The sequence below is a fragment of the Anarrhichthys ocellatus genome, unplaced genomic scaffold (assembly GCF_004355925.1).
Source record: "Anarrhichthys ocellatus isolate YVR2014 unplaced genomic scaffold, GSC_Weel_1.0 scaffold12, whole genome shotgun sequence".
Taxonomy (NCBI): Eukaryota; Metazoa; Chordata; class Actinopteri; order Perciformes; family Anarhichadidae; genus Anarrhichthys; species Anarrhichthys ocellatus.
The window spans coordinates 5,313,916-5,335,085 of record NW_022280042.1 but is presented as its reverse complement, the minus strand read 5'-3'; the positions used below and the strand labels follow the sequence as shown (position 1 = coordinate 5,335,085).

The window sequence follows — 21,170 nt, the reverse complement described above, 5'->3', positions numbered from 1 at the left end:
TACACTGTGAATGATGCAATATTAGCTAAAGCCAATCCTCCATGCCTTTTCCCCTACTACCTGTTCAGAGTCTATTAGTCGGTTAAATTTACAAATGTTTACTCGTTTAAGAAAGTTATAACTAATTGGGTTATTTGGTGAATTTTATTTTGTCGTCTTAAATTTACAAATTGCACTGAAAAATATGGAAAAATAACTTTCTCATTATACAAGAATTGTTTCACATACACTATCAAATAATGTAATCTGAATAAAGTTTACCAAAACTGGTATAAATTCGCGAACTTTGCCAAAAATAACATTTACATTATATATGTGTGTATATACAGTTAATATTTTGGCACCAACACATGAGAAGTGCTGAAGATGTCACATGCGTCAAAAGTACACGCAGTCAATAAAAGGTAAAATAGGCGCTGCTGACTTTAGGGGCGTTTCCCCAAAACCCTTATAGCTAAATCTTTTCTCTGATTGGTGGAGCAGACCAAACGCCGCTCTCGCTGCAGCCAATCAGAGACGGGCGTAAAACTTTGAGCACCTCCCCCTTCGTTGGATCCACGTGTGTCTTTGTCGGGAGGCTCCGCATTGTTGTACTGGCTGCGCGTGCACACCGGATTGGTATTTCTTTTACAGGAGTTATTAAATCATAAGGTGAGTGGGAATTAGCAAATAGGTGAGATGAATGCTGAAAGAAATATGTAATTGATAAATCAAATCACTGTGATGCTTGGTGGCTGAGAGCCTGAGAGTATGATGCAACATCGGCGCTGCGCAGGAACCATCTTTTTTTGTCAGATATTTTGGTTTTGCCTATTTTCTGCTTTTTAATTCAGCTGCCTTTTATTCTGACATCCACTTTTCCTGTTAGATTACTACCGGATGTTATGGCTGTAGCGCGGTTATAACACATGGCTGCAGCAGACTGTTAATATGACCTTTATGTTGATCGATAAAGCGATGAATCCTTTGCTTTACAACAGTGACGAATTCAATTGAAAACTCTTATTTTGTCTGATCAGCAGTTCAAATTCCAAATAAATGTTGTTTATTAATGCAAAAAACGACAAAAGAGCAGCAACATATTTACATTTTATCAGCTGGAACCAGTGAATTATTGGCATTTTGCACAATTACTGTACGACAGGATTATTTAACATTAGGAAAAAAGTATTATATTATAAGAACAAGAAAAGAAAGTAGACTGATTATTTCTTCTTTTGATCGACTAATCGTTTCCGCTTTATTATAGCATCCTAATCAGTGTTCACACTTCGTCCTCTATCTGACAGCTTTTAATCACAGTAAGATTACACCTGGTTTCTTGCACGTGAGCTCCTGACCATATGCTCGTGGGTTTCCAGGTGTGTGTTTCCTGCTGTTTTACATCGTGTTTTTTACTGCCAGCATTCCTGCTGCTGACATTTTGTCCTCCCATTTGCTATGGCTGAGTGAATATCTATAGACTGCTCTTCCTGTGCCATTGACCAAGCTGATAGATTGCTGCTGGCAGAGCAGTGGTCTGACCATTTATTTTAATTGCCTAAAAATCTACTGCTGCCGTTTTCATTGTGCTGTAAGAGCTCTGAACATACCAGAGGAGATTAGAAACGCTCCAACATAAGCAGATGAGCGGATCTGATGAGGGGAGAATGTTACATAATGTTGCCAGTCTCACATCAGGTGATTCCAGTACTGTATTTCTTCAGCCTGGTTGGAATTTGAGGATTAGATTCTTGAACAAGAATCAACTTTATCCTTGTTAAACCGTCTGCAAGTCTTTTCTGCCATGCAGCCTGGGCTCAGTGCCGCATGTGCTGTCACTGGAGGATCACATTGCCCCCCCTGAACCCTGTGGTCACCAGATACCACCTACTCTTTCCTGCATTTACCACCTTAACGTGACACGTCTAGTGGCTGCAGAGGTCTGATCTCAAGATAGGAAACAACACGTGTGTTGGTTTCAGTGTCTTTTTTATATTAAACAGGAGTTAAAGTATAACATTGCATTTTAATGTGCTTCACTAACCCTAAAGCAGCATGTCTCAGGGCAGTTTTCTCTTCCACGCAGAGCTCTGTGTGATGACTTTAGGCAAAGAGGGGTTTAAGCATCTGGCCTCGCTGTGTGCACTGTGTATTAGTGAAGGTTCATCTGCTGCGCTTTTCTGCCGCACAGAGAAACCCAATGCACTCATTAGTTATTACTAAGTAAAGAAAACATCGATGTCAAACTGTGTCGGCGCTTAAAGATCTGATTTGTTATCGGTTTAACCTGCAGATTATCTTGTCAATTAACCAACTGGTCAGTAAAATGCCAGATAAAAAGTAAAAAGAAACCTTTTATGAAGCTCAAAGTGAAAAACAACTACAGATCCACACAATTTAGAAGCTGGACCTGGGAATTTGTTTGCCTTTTTTGCTTGATAAATGATTTAAACTGTTAATAAACTACGATAATAGTTGCAGTTTTATGTCCCGTCAAATGACAGCTTTTCCACTTCAGTGCACTCAGAATGAACTCCCGTTTGCGATTATGTTTAACATTTAGTCACACATTTGTGACTTTTACAACACTTTACAACCGGTAATGACGGACGATTGAGTCAGTTTATGTTTTCATTCACAAGCACAAAGATAATGAGAGGTAGATAAATACACGTCTGCACATTTGACATGAGCAGTATGAGCTTTTAGCTCCTAATAATGAATGATGCAATATTGGCAGAAGCTTGATCAGAAAATTTTCTGGGACTTTCAACTACTTTCAGTTCTGTTTTTTTTTTTAGATTTCGGTGATTAAAGCAGAATCTACTTGACTTCTTACTGTGTGGGAGAGCAAAGGGTGTGGGGGAAGCTGCCCAAAGCGCCTGGTTAAGCATGATGAAGCTGTATTTATTGGTGCTAGTATGACTCAGCATTAATGGAAGAAGGGAGTGGTTCGGTGTTAGCTTTCCACTGGGTGCTGCCGACATGTGGTACCATATCGATGTGGTGAGAATGAAATATGAGCCTCGAACCAGTCGAACCCGTCGTATGTACATAAAAAATGATTACATAAACCTATGTCCTCTGCTTTGTCAAGGGTAAGCCATGCCGTCTGTCCCCTCAACCAAAGAGACCACCGTGTGCCCTCACGCCACCAAGCTGCTCACCCACACCAACGGGGAGGGCAAACTCCGGGAGGATTTGTTCCCACTGAACGGCGTCGACATAAACAACGTCCCCGCTGAGAGGAAATGGATCCGGCCCGACCTCCCCAGCCGCTGCACGTGGAGCCTGGGAGCCTCAAAAGCCGAGTCCCCTCACACACAAGTCCCAAGGTTGGTGGTTTGAATGTGCACTTAAAATGTTAGCGGTATTTTGCAATGCTTTGTTTGAACCAGTGACATTCAGCTTCTCCAACCCCACCCGGGGAGTGGCTCAAACCAACTCCTCAGACCAGAAATGAGTGTGAGCAGGTCTTGTTGTCTCAAAATTGTGGCACCAGAATGAAAACCAGTTGAGTGAGGTTATTAGTGTGATTGTCTTTGCAGTGTCTCTAAATGTATTTCTTCTTCCGCTTTCTCCTCCCAGAGTCGTCGCTCCAACCATTCTACCAAACATCCTGCACAGGATCGGTGACACTCCCCTGGTCCGCATCAACAAGATCCCCAAAGTGTTTGGACTCAAATGCGAATTATGTGAGTCAAGCCCATCAATCCCATCAGACAGTAGGTGTGACCGTTGTTTGCTCATTGGCACTAAGCAAACACGCAAGTGGTGGGGTGAGAACTTTTAAATCTAACGGAATGAGCTTCAGGGTGGAATGCATCATTTAGTCTGATGATAAAACTTTCCGTTGTGTGTGTTTTGTAGTGGCCAAGTGCGAGTACTTCAATGCAGGTGGGAGTGTCAAGGACAGGATCAGCCTGCGGATGGTGGAGGACGCCGAGGCAGCCGGCCTCCTCAAGCCTGGAGACACTATTATAGAGCCCACCTCTGGAAACACTGGTAATTATCTGCACGTGTTGTTCTGGGGGGGGGGAGTTATTTAAAGGTACAAGTGGTATGTTATTTAGTTGAAAGCAGCAGTTTTGTAAAATGTCTGTGTGTGTGTGTTTTAGGTATTGGATTGGCCCTGGCTGCAGCTGTAAAAGGCTACCGCTGCATCATTGTCATGCCTGAGAAAATGAGCATGGAGAAGGTGAGTTCTCAGTCATATTGAAACTATTACTCTTGCATTCTTTTATAGTCAACCAAGTCCTCACTACTTCTGCTAAATGCAGACTGGTGATGCCCTGAACACGTATAATTTGATTGATTGATATTGAGTGTATTCAGGTGAATAACAGTAAGCAACCTATGATTTTCTACATGGGTGTTTTCGAGTCCCCAAATTCTGGTTAAAGGTGATTCCAAAAAAAAAAAAAAAAAAGGTGCAAATGTCACTTGTGGCTTTTGTCATTTTTGCGACATTGCGTCTTTTTGTTTTCAGCTCATGGACTGACAAAGCTGCAGAGATGCTTTGAAACCTTGATATCTAAATTGGGGTAGCTGAATTGTAATGTAGGGCTAATAGAAGTGCTTTGGCAGATGATCCTTACGATACACAAAATTAACAAACTATTCAGTTCATGTCTTATTTGCTCAGATTTTTCCGTTTATTTTTCTCTACAGGTGGGTGTCTTGAGGGCACTTGGAGCCGAGATCGTCCGCACACCCACCAGCGCTCGCTTCGATTCACCGGAGTCTCACGTCGGCGTCGCGTGGCGCCTTAAAAACGAAATCCCCAACTCTCACATCCTGGACCAGTACCGTAACCCGAGCAATCCTCTGGCCCACTACGACACCACAGCTGAGGAGATCCTGGAGCAGTGTGACGGTACGAGCAGCTTTTACCCCACCACACTGTCGTCATCATAAAATCTTGAAGATTGTTGATATCTTTTATATTTCTTCTCAAGAATACAAATTTACAGTTTGTTGCCTCTGTGTAAGTATATTTTAATCAGCAACATAAACCTGAAGTGTCTCTTAACTCCTCCCCCTCCTTAAAGGTAAACTGGACATGCTGGTGGCAGGAGCAGGAACAGGGGGGACGATCACAGGTATCGCCCGCAAACTTAAAGAAAGATGCCCCAACATCAAAGTAAGTTGTGTCTGTCCAGAAGTTAAATACTCACCGGTTTCTAACATCATATTGCTGACCGTCTGTTGAGCTGCTCGTTGTTTACGAGTGGTTTGTGTGCTGTCTGCAGATTGTTGGTGTTGACCCAGCAGGCTCCATCCTGGCGGAGCCAGACGAGCTGAACAAGACCGATAAGACCCAGTACGAGGTGGAGGGCATCGGGTACGACTTCATCCCCACCGTGCTCGACAGATCCGTGAGTTCCAGGAGCTTCTTTTTTTATTTTCTTACCTCCCTTTTTCTTATGTCACAATGTAATATTTATTTTTTTTTTTCTTCAGGTAGTTGACACCTGGTACAAGTCAGACGACGACGAGTCCTTCAACATGTCTCGCATGCTGATGAGAGAGGAGGGCCTGCTGTGCGGTAGGTCGCTCAGGTTCCCGCCAACACAAATGCCAGACGAGCCGGCGAGGTCATCGAGGTCAGCTCACCTTTTGGCTCTTTTTCTGGCACAGGTGGCAGCTCTGGGACAGCCATGGCAGCTGCAGTGCACGTCGCCAAAGAGCTGAAGGAGGGCCAGCGCTGTGTGGTCATCCTGCCAGACTCCGTCCGCAACTACATGTGAGAATCCCCACTTGTTAAACCACCACACAGTCTATTTCTGTAATGTCAAATACTCTGAATAGTGATCCTCAGGTTTAAATATGGCTTTTACTGGAATATTTACAATAATTACACTAACATTCATGGTTAAAGCAGCACCAACATCTGGGGAGCAGACTGCACTTATATCCTTATATTTTTCCCCTGTAGGTCCAAGTTCCTGAGTGACAAGTGGATGATCCAGAAGGGCTTCCTGAGTGAGGAGGACCTCATGGTGAAAAAACCATGGTGTGTGTGTGATATTACAGGCTGTATTCTCCTCTTGTGCAAACCTCCTCCATGCTGTGTCGCTTTAAGACCCTCTCATTTCTCTCTGTTCGTCAGGTGGTGGAACCTGAAGCTGCAGAGTTTGAACCTGTCCGCCCCGCTCACCGTGCTGCCTACCGTCACATGTCAGAGGACCATCAAAATCCTGAAGGAGAACAGCTTCGACCAGGCGCCCGTGGTGGACGAGGCTGGGTGAGAGTCATGCAGAAATTCTGCATGTCTGGACCTTTGTGTTTTATTGCAGCGCCTTGTTGTGCTCTGCAAAGGCTTTAACTTGACCTTGTTTGTGTGTGTGTACAGGGTAATCCTGGGCATGGTGACTTTGGGGAACATGTTGGCTTGTATTCTAGCAGGGAAGATCAAGGTGTCCGACCCCGTCAGCAAAGTGCTCTACAAGCAGTTCAAACAGGTCAGACACTAACTGAAACATCTCTGTTCGTGATGCTCTTGGGATGTTTCCTAAATGACGTAAAGGCTGAAATCGAAGACTAAATTCTTCATTCTGATTGGCTGACAGCAGCAGCCAATGAGACAAACCAGTTTAGGGGAGTGGAACTGCTTTAACGGGTTTTTATCAAGTCAGGGTGTGAAAAATGACAAAGTCCAGTTGTGATGTTTTGACTGGAGTTGATCCAAAACAGATCGTGAAACCACATTGCTATAATTTAATTCCGCCAAGCAACTGTAATTTTTTAAAAAACGTGGTTGCGGGAGGGAACTGTTTTTGACTTTGTGGAAAAAACAGAACAATTTTCCCATCAGTAAAGGTACCAGAAATAAATTGTTGGCACATTTCTTACTGAGCCGGTACATTACATGCCACTTGATCACAAATTATTGTTCGTTTTATTTATTGTCCTCGTTAAGTCGTTGCTTTTTTTCTTAGATCCGTCTGAATGATAATTTGGGAAAGTTATCCCGCATTCTGGAGACTGACCACTTTGCCCTGGTGGTACATGAACAGATCCAATGTAAGTACATTTTCACAGTCATATACACACACTTCCTTCATTCAAATGCCCTCATTTCCCCGAGCTCTGCGCTTCTGTCTTGAGCCCCAAAATCTGATAAAACTAAATGCAAAATGTTTAGCTTTGGCTCCCCCCAGTGGTAGTGTGGAAAAACACACTGTAGCAGAACATCAGTGCACAGTCTTGCCATCTTTCTCCTCATCTTCATCCCGCTCTCCTCCATGCTGTTCTTTCACCAGACATGACGGACGGCTCTCCGTGTCTGAAGCAGATGGTTTTCGGGGTGGTGACGGCCGTTGACCTGCTCAACTTTGTCACGGGCCGGGAAAGGAGAGAGCGATCCATGTCGGAGTCCACCGACGAGCTGAACTGAACTGATCCAAACCACTTGTACATTTCTCACGCTTACAAAACAAACGCAATAAACAGTTTGGTAGATGTCTTTTCAACATGGCAAATAATCTTGTGAATGTTTTTGATTGAGGTTGCCATTTAAAAAAATAAAAAATAAAAAAATACATTTGAACTGGAGTCTTATGCTCTTATGCAAAATATGTCTTTACCACTATGTCAACTTGTTATAGGGTTACTTATTATTTGAAACAGTTCATTATTACTTGGTTGTAGTGCTCAAAACAAATCTTTTGAAGTTTGTAACTTGTAGAAAGTTTTTTGTTTTCTAGGCATCTGTGTATCTGATTTATTCGTCTGAACACTACAAGATGGTTTCGCTGTGACCTTTTGTGTCCATCAAACTTCAGATATATGACAGGATAGTATAAAATCCACATTCATTTCATTTACAAAGAATAGTAGATAGCTGTACATATGCACATTATCTTTCCAGTGCTGCTCATAATGTGTTGCCTTTTCATTTGTGTTGTGCAAACACAAAAACAGTAACGCATGGGGATGGTAATCTGATTTATTTAAAATTATGTGGCATTCTTACCTTTTCCTTTTTCCACAACACCTTGACTTAACTGTGATGTTGCCTTGACTATTTAATCTAAACTGTGTCTGAAACGTTTTGTATTGCATAATTTTTCCTCAATGAATGTGTATGATTAAATAAAGCTTAAAGGAATTATTTGACTGCTTTCAGACAATTATTGTTTGTTATAAATTGCGCAAATATATAAAGGGACTTACTGAATTGTGTTGCATTTATATATTTGATAATATAATTGTTAAATATGATTTAAATAACTTTTAAAAGTAATGATAGTTGTGTTAATTAATTCAGATGTATATGCACTTTAAGTTTTTTGACAGCAGAATGGCTCTAACGGCCAAGTTTATGAATTTTATGAAAGTTTATACGACGGGACGTGAACGCTAATATTAACAGTCATTAACGCGCAGTGTTTGTGTCTGCCATGTGGTTTGTGGCGCATGTAATAGTCACCTCTTAGTACCGCGTTGGCGGGGCTTAATTTGAGGCCGTCTATTTTAATTACGGAGTTCACACTCCGCCCCTAACGAGCTCCTCTCCGGTGCCCGCTGGACTAGTAAAGGAGCAAGTCCCTTTAGGTTGGCAGTAGCCAATCAGCGCTGCCAATGCCGCTGCGATGTATGTGTGTTGTGTGGTGGCTGCTACGAGCCAGGCTAGACGGGCAGTATGGCGGAGGAGGGCAGTGTGTACGAGTTAGAGGGGCTCGAAAAACAGTTGGACAGTTTGTCGAGCAGTTACTCAAGTGATGACATACGAGCCGATAGTAAACCGTTCTGCTCTGACTTTTGCGAGGTAAGGAGCCGGAGCCGAAGTTGGTGACAGGCTTGTTGTCGAAGATGAGAGCTAGGATATGTTAGCCGACTGGCCGCTACACGGCTAGTATTTAGCGTCTAGCTAACGAGCCTAGCATTAGTTTCTGGCATTTAGCTAACGAGTCTAGCGTTAGCTCTTAGCATCTAGCTAACTAGTCTAGCATTAGCTTCTAGCAACTAGCTAACGAGTCGTTAGCATTGGCTTCTAGCATCTAGCTAACGAGTCGTAGTCGCTTTAAAAACAAATGTATGCGGTAACGCCATCTAACATATATATGTTTGTGACTACCTAGCCGTAGATTCAGGTTACACGTTATCGAAGCCAGTCAGTAAATCTTTCACAATATGACTGATCGTTCACTGCACAGCTAGCAAGCTAAATATGCTAACCCAGCTAGCCCAGAATTTTCCTGCAAGTTTAGCTTAGTACGCCGAGTGTTTACCAAACTATTGACTGGACAACTTTTACGCACGTCTGTAACACGTTTGGTAATCTTTTCTGGGATTTAGCTGATGTTAGCTAACCTCTCACTTAAGGTTGTCATGCAATTAATGGCGTGCATTATTATCAACTATTTTGAAATAAAGCCCAATCTCTCTTAATTAAATAACCATGCAACTGTACGATGTAACGTCAACATGATTGTAACATAATTCCTGGTGTCACAAGATGTCCTCACACCCTGCAGTTGTCACAATGCTGCGAACAAGTCAGTGCATCTCATGGAAAAGTGCATTTAAATGTCAGTTGTCTGGCTTTGTTGGTACATCTTGTACATACTGTCACTGAAGGGATTTGAAATAGACAAACAGTGGAAAATAATCAAGTCTCAAGATTCCTGTTGACAAATCCAAATTCATATTTTGCTACTGAGCTAATGGCATGCTATTCAAACATTAAATTCGAGATCTAGCTCTGTATGAAAACATAGTTTGGATACTCATGAAGGTGAATTCATCAGCTCTGGTTTTTAAATATAAAATAAACTAAAAATGCAATGCTTCATAATTTACTACAGTTTCATTTAGTAGTTTTACAGATTAGACAAAAACCTGAGTGCTAAATTGTTGATTTGCTAAAAGGTTTCCAGTGGTGCTCAAGAGTGATGCCTTGGATCTCCACCATTAGAGGGCAATATAAGCATATTGTGTTTTAGGGATTTGACAGATCAATCTTAAATATTATATAAAGGAGCAACAACTGTCCTATTGTAGTTGCAGACTGTAGTCAAAACTGTGTTTAAGGGGTTGTAGGGCTTCATGCTTTGAAAACAACGGTCCAAATCCCCAATATATTAGATTGACAATGTTCTAAAACTGAGAAAAGCAGGGAGTCTTAATATTTTAAAGGCTGAAAGCAGAATCTTTTGGCATTTTTGCTTGAAACTTTGACCAATCATTGCAACGCCAATTGTTTGCTATTGATAACACGGCGTAAATGCTAGGCTAAAGTACCTACAACTGCAGTTAAAACATCTAATATCAGCGCAGACTTAAACATGCTAAATATTACAGGCTGGTGATTGTCCTCGTATTCTTGTCTTTGTTTTGTCTTTTCTTTGTGCAGCTGGTGGAGGAGTACGCCACTCGCTGGCAGGTGCCGCTGCCTCAGCTCAGGATCCTTGAGTTAGCTCTCCGCTACTTCGCTCGAGCTTCCACCTTCTTCACATCAAACTGTGATCATGTGCTCCACACACTTAGTAGTCTGGCCTTGTAAGTACAGAGGCATTGTTAAAATGTCTTTTTAATTATTGTTCCTGAACAAAATGACTTCTTGAATTTACGCCAAAGCATCTCACTTCAAGATTCCCTTAAGAAAGAAAGTAGACTGGAAGTATTGTGTACGGTTGTGTTCTTGTTCCTGCTTTGTTCAGTTTTGCTCCGCTGTCCAAGTTTCACATCAGTTTAATTGTGAATGAATGAAACCTTTTATTGCCTCTTGGGGAAGTGGCCTTGCACAATGTGCCCTCAGAGAAGCACACATAACACATCAGACAGTACATACCCCCTGTAAAAACACATTGGATGTTGATAAGACATTTATAATACACTTGTTTTTATAAAACAAACATGCTTGGAAATAATCAGCGTGAAGAAAAAACATTCAAATCCATTATAAACACAAAACAATAAGAATATTCACATATACAGTATGTGTAACCTTTGTTTTTATATATCTGTCAAACATTTCTAATGTATATTTGGGGACGTTTTTGGGATTGAAAGTTGATTGTATTCCTTGGCTCGAGCAACTAAATTTATGAGCCAGGAAAAACCCCTGGCATGCTGCCAGCTGTTGACTCTTACTCTGTCCATGAATACTCCATCACGTCTCCCCGAGGGTTTCCCTCTGCTTTCCAATTAAGTGCATTCCTCTGCCTCTCTAAGCCGACTCAATATTAATTAATATTAAACTCGCAGAAATGCAATTCTTTGTGTGGAACTGGTTGTTTTTTTTCGATGTGGATTTGTAGATACAAGCCAAACTATTTTGATTTCCTCACAGGAGCGTTTTTGAGTTGCTGCTGTTCTTTGACCAGAAGGACTTCCACCAGGAGCCACTGAATCACTTCTCTGTTACATTCCAGGTGAGCATGATGTGCAGAACCATTCAGAACTTTATAGTAAGACAAGGTGACGGTTCTCTTAATATATTCATTAATATACCAGCACTTTTTGAAGCCATTTCTCCGCATGCTCTTTCAGGAATGTCACTCGGCGCTCGCGAGGCATCAGAATGTTCACTTGCTTCAAGTGGAGCATTTGGTCCGGGGTGGTGGGCCTTGGGCCGGCCCAGCCTTACAGGCAATCCTCAGTGAGTCCAGTTTACCTCAGAGTGACGGTAGGTGACGTGGTATTATGCATCAGTAGTAGTACCACTGATTTCAAAGGGTTTCACTCCAATTTCTAGCTGAATTGCTCCTCCAAAGTGCTTGAAAATAGTTTGATCCTTGTTTCTTTCCAGCTAATCTTTAAATCAGTATCAAGGCAAACTAAAACCATACCCCTCTCTCTCCTCTGGCTTCTTGACGGTACCTCAGTGGACGGGTGCGTCAGCTCTGAGCTGCCGGTGTTCTTTGAGCTCCGGGTGCGCTACCTCTTATCCTGTGAGCGGGTCGGCGAGGCCATGGCCCTGGCGAGGTGTTGTGCTCGGCATCCCACGGCAGGACAGCACTTGTTCTTCCTCCAGGTCTACCTCACGTGGCTTTTCAAAACCTCACATCACGACCGCCTTCACAAAGAGGTGGGTGGAGTGGCTGTTGTATGCGGATGACTTGCATGTCTTTCAGAAAAATTGCAAGAGCTACCACACCATTATGTATGCGATCCATCTGTGGCTGAAACTAACGCTGTCGCTGTCCTCTGTTTTTCAGGTGGCTGAATTTAATGGTAAAGATGCAATTCATATCATCTGTAGTTTGGAGTGTGAGGAAAAGGATGAGTTGCTACTAGCCCTCAGCAGAGCCTTCCTCTCCCAGCAGCTGTGCAGGGGAGACATGCACTATTTGTGGTAGGTGAACTTAAATCTGATGCTAATGTGAAGTCGGTGTATAACACCAACTCAGGTCTCCGCATTTAAAAAAGCATTGAGAGCAATTTCTAACTCCGTCCTTTGCAGGGATCTCGTCTTCATATGGAGTAAACTTCACAGTCGGTTGAATACGTCCAAGCAAGCTCTACTTGAGGAGAGTCATCGGCTGATGCTGTCTGCGACCAATGTCAACTCAATCTTCCCATTCATCAGAGCCATACTGCAAGAGGTGAGAGATTTCAACTGCCGTGTAGATTTGTTTAGATGCATTGATATTCAATCTGTTGTTTGTATCTCACTAGCTGGGTGAAGATGGTATCCAGTTCTGCGTGGAGCTGTGTGCTAACGCCCTGGGGTCTTGCCTTCCCTGCGACGTCATCACCAAGTCCCTAATCTACAAAACCATCGCCGGCCTGCTGCCCAATGACTTGGAGGTTGCCCGGGCGTGCGCTCTTCTGATCTTCTTCTTCGAACGCACTGTCGAGACCTACAAGCTGGTGTACCTTCTGTACATGCATCCCGATCAGGAGTACCACGTGGAGTACAGCCCCATCAGAAATCACGTTCGCTTTGAAACCCTGCAGGTAGAGCACCTGTTCAACAAATCGTGACATTAAAAAAGGCAAAGTGTCGGTTAAGACGAGTATTGTTGCTCGTCATTAATCCATATTGTGGTACCAAAACGTTTTCTTTTCTGTCTCTCCTCAGGTCTTGAAGAAGGACCTGTATTTTGACCCCGAGTTTTGGAACCTCATTGCTTTGCGGACCAACTGTTTGAAGCTGATGAGCGAGAAGGGGGTTAGTGGTGACCTCGAGGAGATCATGGAGGACAAATGGATCCGGAGCTATTGCGCCAAAGAACCTGCTTCCCGATCAAGCACATCAGCATGTCAGAAAGGAAGTAAGGGGGCAGCAGCTAAAAAGCGTCACCATAAAGAAGACAGACGTCACGACATTGACGCTGCATCCAAGAGATTAAGGGTGGGCCCAGGAAAAACGCGGCTACACGTTGACCACACCGGAAAGAAGAAAGGCAGCCATCGGTCATCGTCGCCTGAACCTTTGAGGCGTTCATTTTGGCAGCTAGACAGACTACAGGACAATGTAGCTGTTGGGTATGGAGAACTTCGACGCACTACAAGACTCTCGGAGAAGAACCCACCAAAACGGAGGATTAGACAACCCAAGTGGCTTCTTGAAGACTCAGGAAATCTCGAGGAGAATAATGTTCTTCCAAAGATCAAAAAGCATGGGTTGAAACATCAAAAGCACCATGGATCCAATGTCGTAAAGGGGTCAGAAACTGTTGAGCTCAAACACAAACCTTCAGTAAACTCTCATTTAATGGCAAACAGCAGCAAGCACCAGAGGGGGTTTTCATTGGACCCACGCAAACAAGCCACCCTTCCTCAAGTAATCCTTGAGCTCTCCCTACCAGACAATGAACTGTTGGGAAAGTTTAACGAGGACGCTTGCAACAGACAGAGAGGTTTCCCTCAAATGCTTCTCTACAGACCGACAGTGAAGGTCCCTGCCACGTCCGAAGCTGTGAAGACCGTGCACCGCAAAGAGGTGATTCTGAGAGCGCGGGATGCAGCCATGTTTGCACAACAGTTGCACTGTTACGCTCGGCGGCCGAAAGGGAAAGGTGTCGGGCCCAATATTCAAGGCTCAGTTTCAACAATCACACGCTCCTCAGTGCAAGGAAGTCCTCCAAAAGATCCAGAGAGAGAGCTCTGTGACAAACCTGCCGCTGAGATTGAAGGTGGAATGGACGGTCACACACCAGAAGCAGCTGAAGTTACAAAATCCCCAGCAATGGAAAAAGTCCTTCAAGCTCAAACTACAAAAGCAGTCTCACGAAATACATTTTCAGAAAGAGAGCCCTCTGAGAAGTCTGCTGCTGCTGCAACTGAAGTTACAGAAGCCCCAATGTTAGATAAGGTCCTGCAAGCTCAAACCATAGCTTCAGCAAGAGAGCTCTGTGACGGGTCTGCTGTTGAGATGAAAGTCACGATTGCCTCAACAGCGACTAAAGTGACTCCGTCCCCAGGTTTAGATAAGGTCTCTAAAGCTGTTAAACATGCTTTTAAAACCACAACTTCAGCTGAGGTCTCGCACACTTCACCTCTGGTCAACAATCAGATGTTAGTTCTTGATAAAATCCCTCCAGTCTCAATAATGGCCAACATCTCAAGCGTTGGAGCTACTGATCCCACGCTATCACAGTCTCAAGAACTGAAGTCACTCTCTTCTCGGGCTGAAACTGGCAAAGATCCTGTTGCAAAAGCAGACGGCCCAGAGGTGCTCACCGCTGTCGGCAACAGCCTCTCTGAGGTGGACGTTACAGATGTTTCACCGAAAGTCCCCAAAAGACACGTGCCTTGTGAAAGTGACATGGGTGGAGGAACAATGGGCACTACTTCTACAGAGCAGGACAATATAAATGACATATCTGCTCTGACATTAGTAACCGAAATGGTAACTGGACTTGCACCTGAGGCACTTGCTCGAGATCTGGAGAATCGCAAACAGCCAGCTCCAGAGGACGGTACCTCTAAGGAGCCAACATCTGGAAGTAAATCCAAAGTTCCTCACAAATTACGAACTACCTCCAGCTGTTCTGTAGTTGCTGATGTGCAAGGGAAGGAGGAGGGAACTCAGGATTTTGATCCAGAAACGCCTGAGAACGGTGATCTCCCAGAATCGGAGGAATCCAAGTTGGATTACTGTTGTACCTTCTGCAGCAAGGTGTTCAAGGGAAGTCGTGTTGTAGAACATGCTATGTTCCATTATCGTAAGGATGAGTGCATGTTCTGTGGGACGATGTTCAAAGATGATCTTCTGGCCATGATGCACCTGTCTGACCATATTGAGAAGCTGAAGAGGATTAAAGAGTCAGATGGTAATGATGTCCAAGAGACCAAAGATACCTCTGCCAAAGCTAAGACCACAAACGTGTCTTCTGGGCGCCGCAGCAGTGGGAGACCGAGGAAATCTACTGACTGTCTTAAATCAACGAGCCTTCCACATTCAACCCCATCTGGGTCCAGACAGTTGAGGTCCAATGGCAAGCCAGTGGATGAAAAGAAACAAAACGCATCAAAGCACCTTCATACTAAAACTCCTGATCACAAGGTAAACGGGCATATTGGGAAAGAGGAAGAGCTTGACAGACCGAAAAGGGACACCTCGACCTCGGAAGCTAACCCGCCACTTACACAGCAGGAGACCTCTGATGCAGCTGTACACTCCAGGTTGCAGGAAAACCAAGATACAGAGATGGGTTCCTCAGCACAGGTGGACAGAGCGGTCAGCTGTTCCGAGAAGACAGAATCCCTACGGGTCCTGAACACAGCCACCAAACAAAGTGACAAAGTTGTGGAGGAGAAACGTGTTGACCCGCAAGAGAACGTTTGCTGTCCTGTGGAGGGTTGCGGCTGGTTTACAGACCTGTCGAAAAAACGCGTTGCACTCCTTTACCACGCTCTGGAAGATCACTATGGCGAGGTCGAACCTTTAGAAGTGGCATTCCATGTAGGAAACGGCAAATGCAGCAGTTGCATGAGGGTCATGTGGAGTTTTGAACATTTTCAGCACCACGTTGAAAGGCACAGACTCTCTCCTCGGCATCCTTGCCTTCATCGAGGATGCACGTCCAGGTTCAAAACTGGAATGGAAATGAGACGCCACGCCAGGAGGCACAGTCCGCTGCAGGCAGTGTGCTGCGTCCCTGATTGTTCTCAGCTATTTATCTGTCTCTGGGCACTGAACCTTCATGAAAGAGAGCACTATGCTTCCAAACCCACCAAACCAGACAAGAATGCAGAAGAACAAACGGGTGACAAACAGGATAACACGCCGGATGGAAAGAAACAACTGGATCATAGGCCAAAAGATGCAACCGCTACCACTACTGTAAATACGACCGAGAGTGTGAAGGCTCCTCGTTTATTAAGAGGAGAAGCTACACATAACTCACCTACAGAAAAACAAGCTCCTCTTCCCGCCACTGTCGGTGCATCTCTGTCCAAAGAGGAGTCGAATGAGCGAAATGAGTCCAAGGATTCTCACGTCTTGAAGAATCTTTCTAACAAGGACACCTCCTCACAGCCCGCTGGCCCTAATCTGAGGTTACGGCAAACATTAAGGAAGGTAACAAATACAACCAAAAGTCACAAAGTCATCTCATCATCGTTATTAAAACAGAAAGTCAAAGTGAGGCACAAGTTCAAGAAGAAGCAGGTCAAAGGAAACACAAAAGGTCCCAAAAGAAGAGGGCGTCCTCCGAAGTCGAAGGAAGCCGTGCATGATGAAAATACGACTTCCGGTCCAATTAATCAAACTGTCCCAGAAAAAAGTGCTGAGCTTGCAAACCCCCCTAAAGCAGCAGAGAGCTCAGATGTCAGCAACGAGTCAAAAGAAGAAGAGCAGGTCAAAGGTGTAGGCAAAACTACAGAAACGTCGATTAACAAATCAAAATCTAAGAAATCAATCAACAAACAGAATATTCACGTTAAACAAAAGGGGATTTTACATAATACCCCTTCAGCTATTAAGACAGCAAACAGTTTAAATCAATCAACCAGCACCACCTCAGCAGACAAAACACACAAGTTAGCGGCTAAGAAACTACATAAAGTGAAGAAACGCTCCGCTCCGAAAGAGAGTCAAACGGCTTCTTCAGACTCCAGCAAGTCAAAGAAGCACAAGGTTACAAATGGTGAAGCCAACACAAAGACAGTCAAGAAGAAATGCCCTCTCAGAGAACCAGAGGCAAGAGTGGAAACCACAGGCTCAACAACTGTGCCTGATGTCCCAGCTAACGGTTTAAATGAGAGAACTGCACCACCAACCACCTCAGGAGAGGAAACACAAGAAAAATCCAAGAAGTCACTCATGAAAACAGAAGGAAAGAAGGAAACGAGGGCTCCCAGTGCTTCTTCAGACTCAGGTAATACAAAAACGAAGCACAAGGATATTAATAAAGAGGACAAGAAAACGCTGAAGGGAAGACCGAACGATGCAAGCACAACATCTGCTTTGAAAAAGAAAGCCACGTCAAAATCTGGGCATCAACAGGTTGAGGCTGGAGCCGCAGTAGAGAGCTCTCCTGATGCAACTCTTTCCTCCGTCCCTGCTGCCACAGCCAGCGGCTTAAATGACACGGCTTCTCCCCCCGCTGGAGAGAACGCACAGAAGGTAACAGAAAAGGAAAAATCCAAGAAATCCCACAAAAACTCCGACCCCAACGAAGCAAGTAAGAAGCGCAAGAATGTTCATAAAGACGGCCACACAAAGATTGTGAAGAAAACACGCAAAGATCAAATTGTTCGAACGGCGTCTGAGAAGCCGGAGAAGTCACAAACTGACGTCCAATCGCTCACTGAGGTGAAAGCAGAGTTGCTCTCTGTAAGTGAAGAGGGAAAAACACCGCAACCTACGATCAGCAACGCCGGTTACTCTGTCATACCGAACGGACAGGCCGCTAGGGAAGATACTAAACCGGCCGCGCTAAAGAACGCTCTTGCGGGGTACAGCAGCAGGCCGTACAGGCGTCCGCCGCCTACAGCGTACCTGGACGAGAAGTACATCACCATGCCGAAACGAAGGAAGGAGCTGTCGTTCTCCCACTCATCTCAGAGAAGCCCCCCTCCTCAGCAGGCCTGCGTCGCAAAGACTCCGCAGAGGCAACGCTGCGCCAACTGTTTCGCAACCTTCAACAGCGCCGAGGATCTGCAGAGTCATCTCCAGCTGCAGAAGTGCTCCAACCTCTTCGGATTCGACTCTGACGACGAGGGTGAGTCTGCGTTGGGAAGTTGAAATCTGAAGAATGACAGACAACCCTGATTGTGATTATCTATGGAAAAAAAACCTTTCTTTAATATACCAAAGCACTTAGATATTATATATTAATTAATGCAAGCACAGAAGGTGCATTTGTTAAACCTTCTTATTGGGTAGTTGTGTCATTGTTCTCTCTTTTTCCTGTTTCAGGTAACGGTTTCATGCCTAATAAAGTCAAAGTGAACTGACGTTTTGGATGCATAACAGACTGAGCCGTGGAGCTGCATGGAGGCACCGGGCGGACCAGAGCTCTCTGGACGACAACGCATTCGTCTGGAGGCTTCAGAACTGAAAAAGGGCTCAACCGACTTTCACTGCAGCGTGTGCCTGTAACAGACACATGAAACGGCCAATCACGCGACAGAGAAACTGGAATCCCAGTCGGACCGTCGGCAGAACAGCGAGTACTGAAGTGCCTGCTCTGGAACCGCCGCGCTGTTTCCAGCTGCTTCACCTGGTATGGAGATTAAGAATTGTGGCTTGAAGTCGGGACTCTTGAAAGCTGTGAAAACAAAAAACACTGACTCAAGACGACAACGCTGCTCCTGCTGTCACTAGGATACATATTTTTCACATCAGTAAGCCATATAACGCCATTGTTTGCTTTTTGCACTCTCGATTCCTGTCTGCTTAAACTTAAAGTGATGGAGATTGTACGACGATTGAAGCATCTGAAAGTCCTGCTGTTTTAACATGTTATGGTTGCATATAATTTTCTAAATTTTTGAAAAGTTGCTGTATCTTCTTTTGGGAAATGTTCTGTATAATTCTTGTTTAAATACTAATTGTATTTCTTATATCCCTATGGGCTTTATTGGGTCTGTGCTTGTCCTCGCCTTGAGCAACCAGTAGGGGGCGCTGTGCACCAATCTCTCTGTTAACATTTTATTTTTTCAAAGCACAAGATGTTATTATTTGCTCTCCACTGGAGGGACTTGGCTTCTCTTCCAGTCACATCCACCAGGCTCTATTTCCTTTAGCAATAACTACCACCAACTACACTATGATCATGTTCAGTTTATTATTCGCTGACATTCTGCCTCGTATTCTATTTTCTCACTGAAACATGTTGACTGAACTGTCCAAGACCTTAGAAACATTGTGATTTCTCTTCCCTTCAAAGAGAAAGTAATAAATAACCGGATAGGCCGCAGGTTATATTTATTTATCTTTTGTAAATATTTGAAGAGTTTCAATCTCTTATTCTATAAGGTGGGTGTTGGAGCTCGGGGTTTATATTTTGTTCTTGAAGTAAAAATAAAACTTATTTCAATCTGTTGGACTTCCAGAATGATATCCGATACAGCGGAGAAGTGCGTGTTGTCATCCCAGGAATGAGCAGTTTATTCCAAAAGGAAGGGTCATATTGCTCCGGTGCGCTGGCAACAGATAAGACGGTATTGGACGAGATAAATCCTCACTTCGTGTCCGTCTCACCGATGCCAACGTGAAGCTAAAACAAGAGGAACCAAACTGCCACGGGTGCGTTCTCCACCATGCTCGCGACATATTTGAATTTAAATGAACTATCAAGGACACTTTTAAGGGTAGTTTTCTGTGTTGCATGATTGTAAGCAGAGCAGCCAAACGTGCATATGACTGGAATAACCCTCGGCCATTAATCATGCACTGGAGTCACCTAATGGCGCAGACGGTCACGAGACGGGCCAGACACAAAGGTGATCTCTTTGTTTCCCATCTGAGGCAATGTTGTTTATTGTGGTAGACGCAGAGGAAGAAAGAGAGACCCACAAAGAGGAGGGAGAAGAAGAAACCGGAGACCACGGGAAGAGTCACGTTCCTCCCCACAGGTGTGCAACTTTTCACTAGATCGTCATTTGGAAACATGAGCAATGCAACATTTGTAATCTAGTTTCCGGGAAAGATTACACGCAATCGTTTTCTTTAAAGGAGCAGTGGCAGAATGTGTTGTGTGTATTAAAACACAGCAACAACATATGACTTGTCAAAATAGCACATTGTTTCTCTTACAAATGAAAAGTTTAATTCATGGGCAATAAAATACACAATTGATCAGTTCAGTACATTCAGGGGTGTTGCTACAGCCTCAGTCTGGTGTGAGCGCAGCACATGGTGGCTGATTGTTATCATATATATATATATATATATATATATATATATATAAAGTCATCTTAGCATCATCCCATAATCGTCATTTGCTGCAGGTGTTAAGCAAAAGTTACATAGTGTTGCTTTAAATGACAAAATAAAATCAGAACTTTTGTTATTACAAAAATATATATAACACACAGGAGATGCTTTTTATATTTCTCACAGGTTGTCGCTGCCAGAGTACCCTAAAAAAAACAATATTTAACATTATCGAAACAGGGACACAAACGTATGTCTGACAAAGATCAATATTTTAAAAAATCAATACTTCATAACTAATTTTAAATATTTAACTGCCTGAAAACAAATTTGCTCTCCATCCATATATCACAAACAACAATAATCTCTACACTGCAATCTTCAACCTAACTTTTTTTCAATCAAAAATCATTGTTTTTTTAAAGCTGTATGTTAGAGGCTAACATTGATCTTGCAGTGCAGGAAAATGGGCAATTAAAAACAAATCAAATTCACAATAATAATTAAAACTGCTGGAGTACAAAACAATATTTAGTATTGATAGTGACTTAAATACAGTATTTTACAACTCCACATGGTTTCCTCTTCAAAATATCACTTTTAAATATGAAAAAGATTTAAATATTTACAAATAATATTACTTAGATTGTAAAGTTAAATTACTAGAAGTGTTGCCATCAGTTTTGATTGGATTCAGCCTCGTATGAGAGAAATGTTCAAAGAGGAAAGTAGAAACTAAATGATAAAATAGTTTGTTTAAATTAGCGTTTAATTAAAACAGGGTCTGGCATTAAACCTCTTCTCTCTTAGACAAAACGAGAAGGCTGAAGTTTAGACTTTTATGTAAAAAAACAAACAAAGAAACAAGCAGCCTCACTCTGTTCTTTTCAGTATTGTTGTTCAA

General features: G+C 43.4%; 2 protein-coding genes across 2 annotated transcripts; both read left to right on the top strand.

The window, feature by feature from the left end:
• Window positions 1-535: 535 nt before the first annotated feature.
• Window positions 536-8,098, top strand: cbsa (cystathionine beta-synthase a). The gene is made up of 15 exons (XM_031851898.1): window positions 536-651; window positions 3,080-3,317; window positions 3,571-3,677; window positions 3,853-3,987; window positions 4,101-4,180; window positions 4,654-4,858; window positions 5,034-5,125; window positions 5,235-5,360; window positions 5,446-5,530; window positions 5,623-5,728; window positions 5,921-5,998; window positions 6,095-6,229; window positions 6,338-6,446; window positions 6,924-7,008; window positions 7,248-8,098. Exons 2-15 carry the CDS (start codon window positions 3,088-3,090, stop codon window positions 7,379-7,381), a joined length of 1,707 nt encoding a protein of 568 aa, XP_031707758.1. The 5' UTR covers window positions 536-651; window positions 3,080-3,087; the 3' UTR covers window positions 7,382-8,098.
• A 505-nt stretch (window positions 8,099-8,603) lies between these two features.
• Window positions 8,604-20,253, top strand: LOC116386136 (uncharacterized). The gene is made up of 10 exons (XM_031852140.1): window positions 8,604-8,755; window positions 10,343-10,488; window positions 11,282-11,363; window positions 11,482-11,617; window positions 11,817-12,019; window positions 12,150-12,286; window positions 12,395-12,536; window positions 12,610-12,891; window positions 13,016-18,107; window positions 18,305-20,253. The coding sequence occupies exons 1-10, from the start codon at window positions 8,630-8,632 to the stop codon at window positions 18,340-18,342; spliced, it is 6,384 nt and encodes a 2,127-aa protein (XP_031708000.1). The 5' UTR covers window positions 8,604-8,629; the 3' UTR covers window positions 18,343-20,253.
• The last annotated feature ends 917 nt before the right edge of the window (window positions 20,254-21,170 follow it).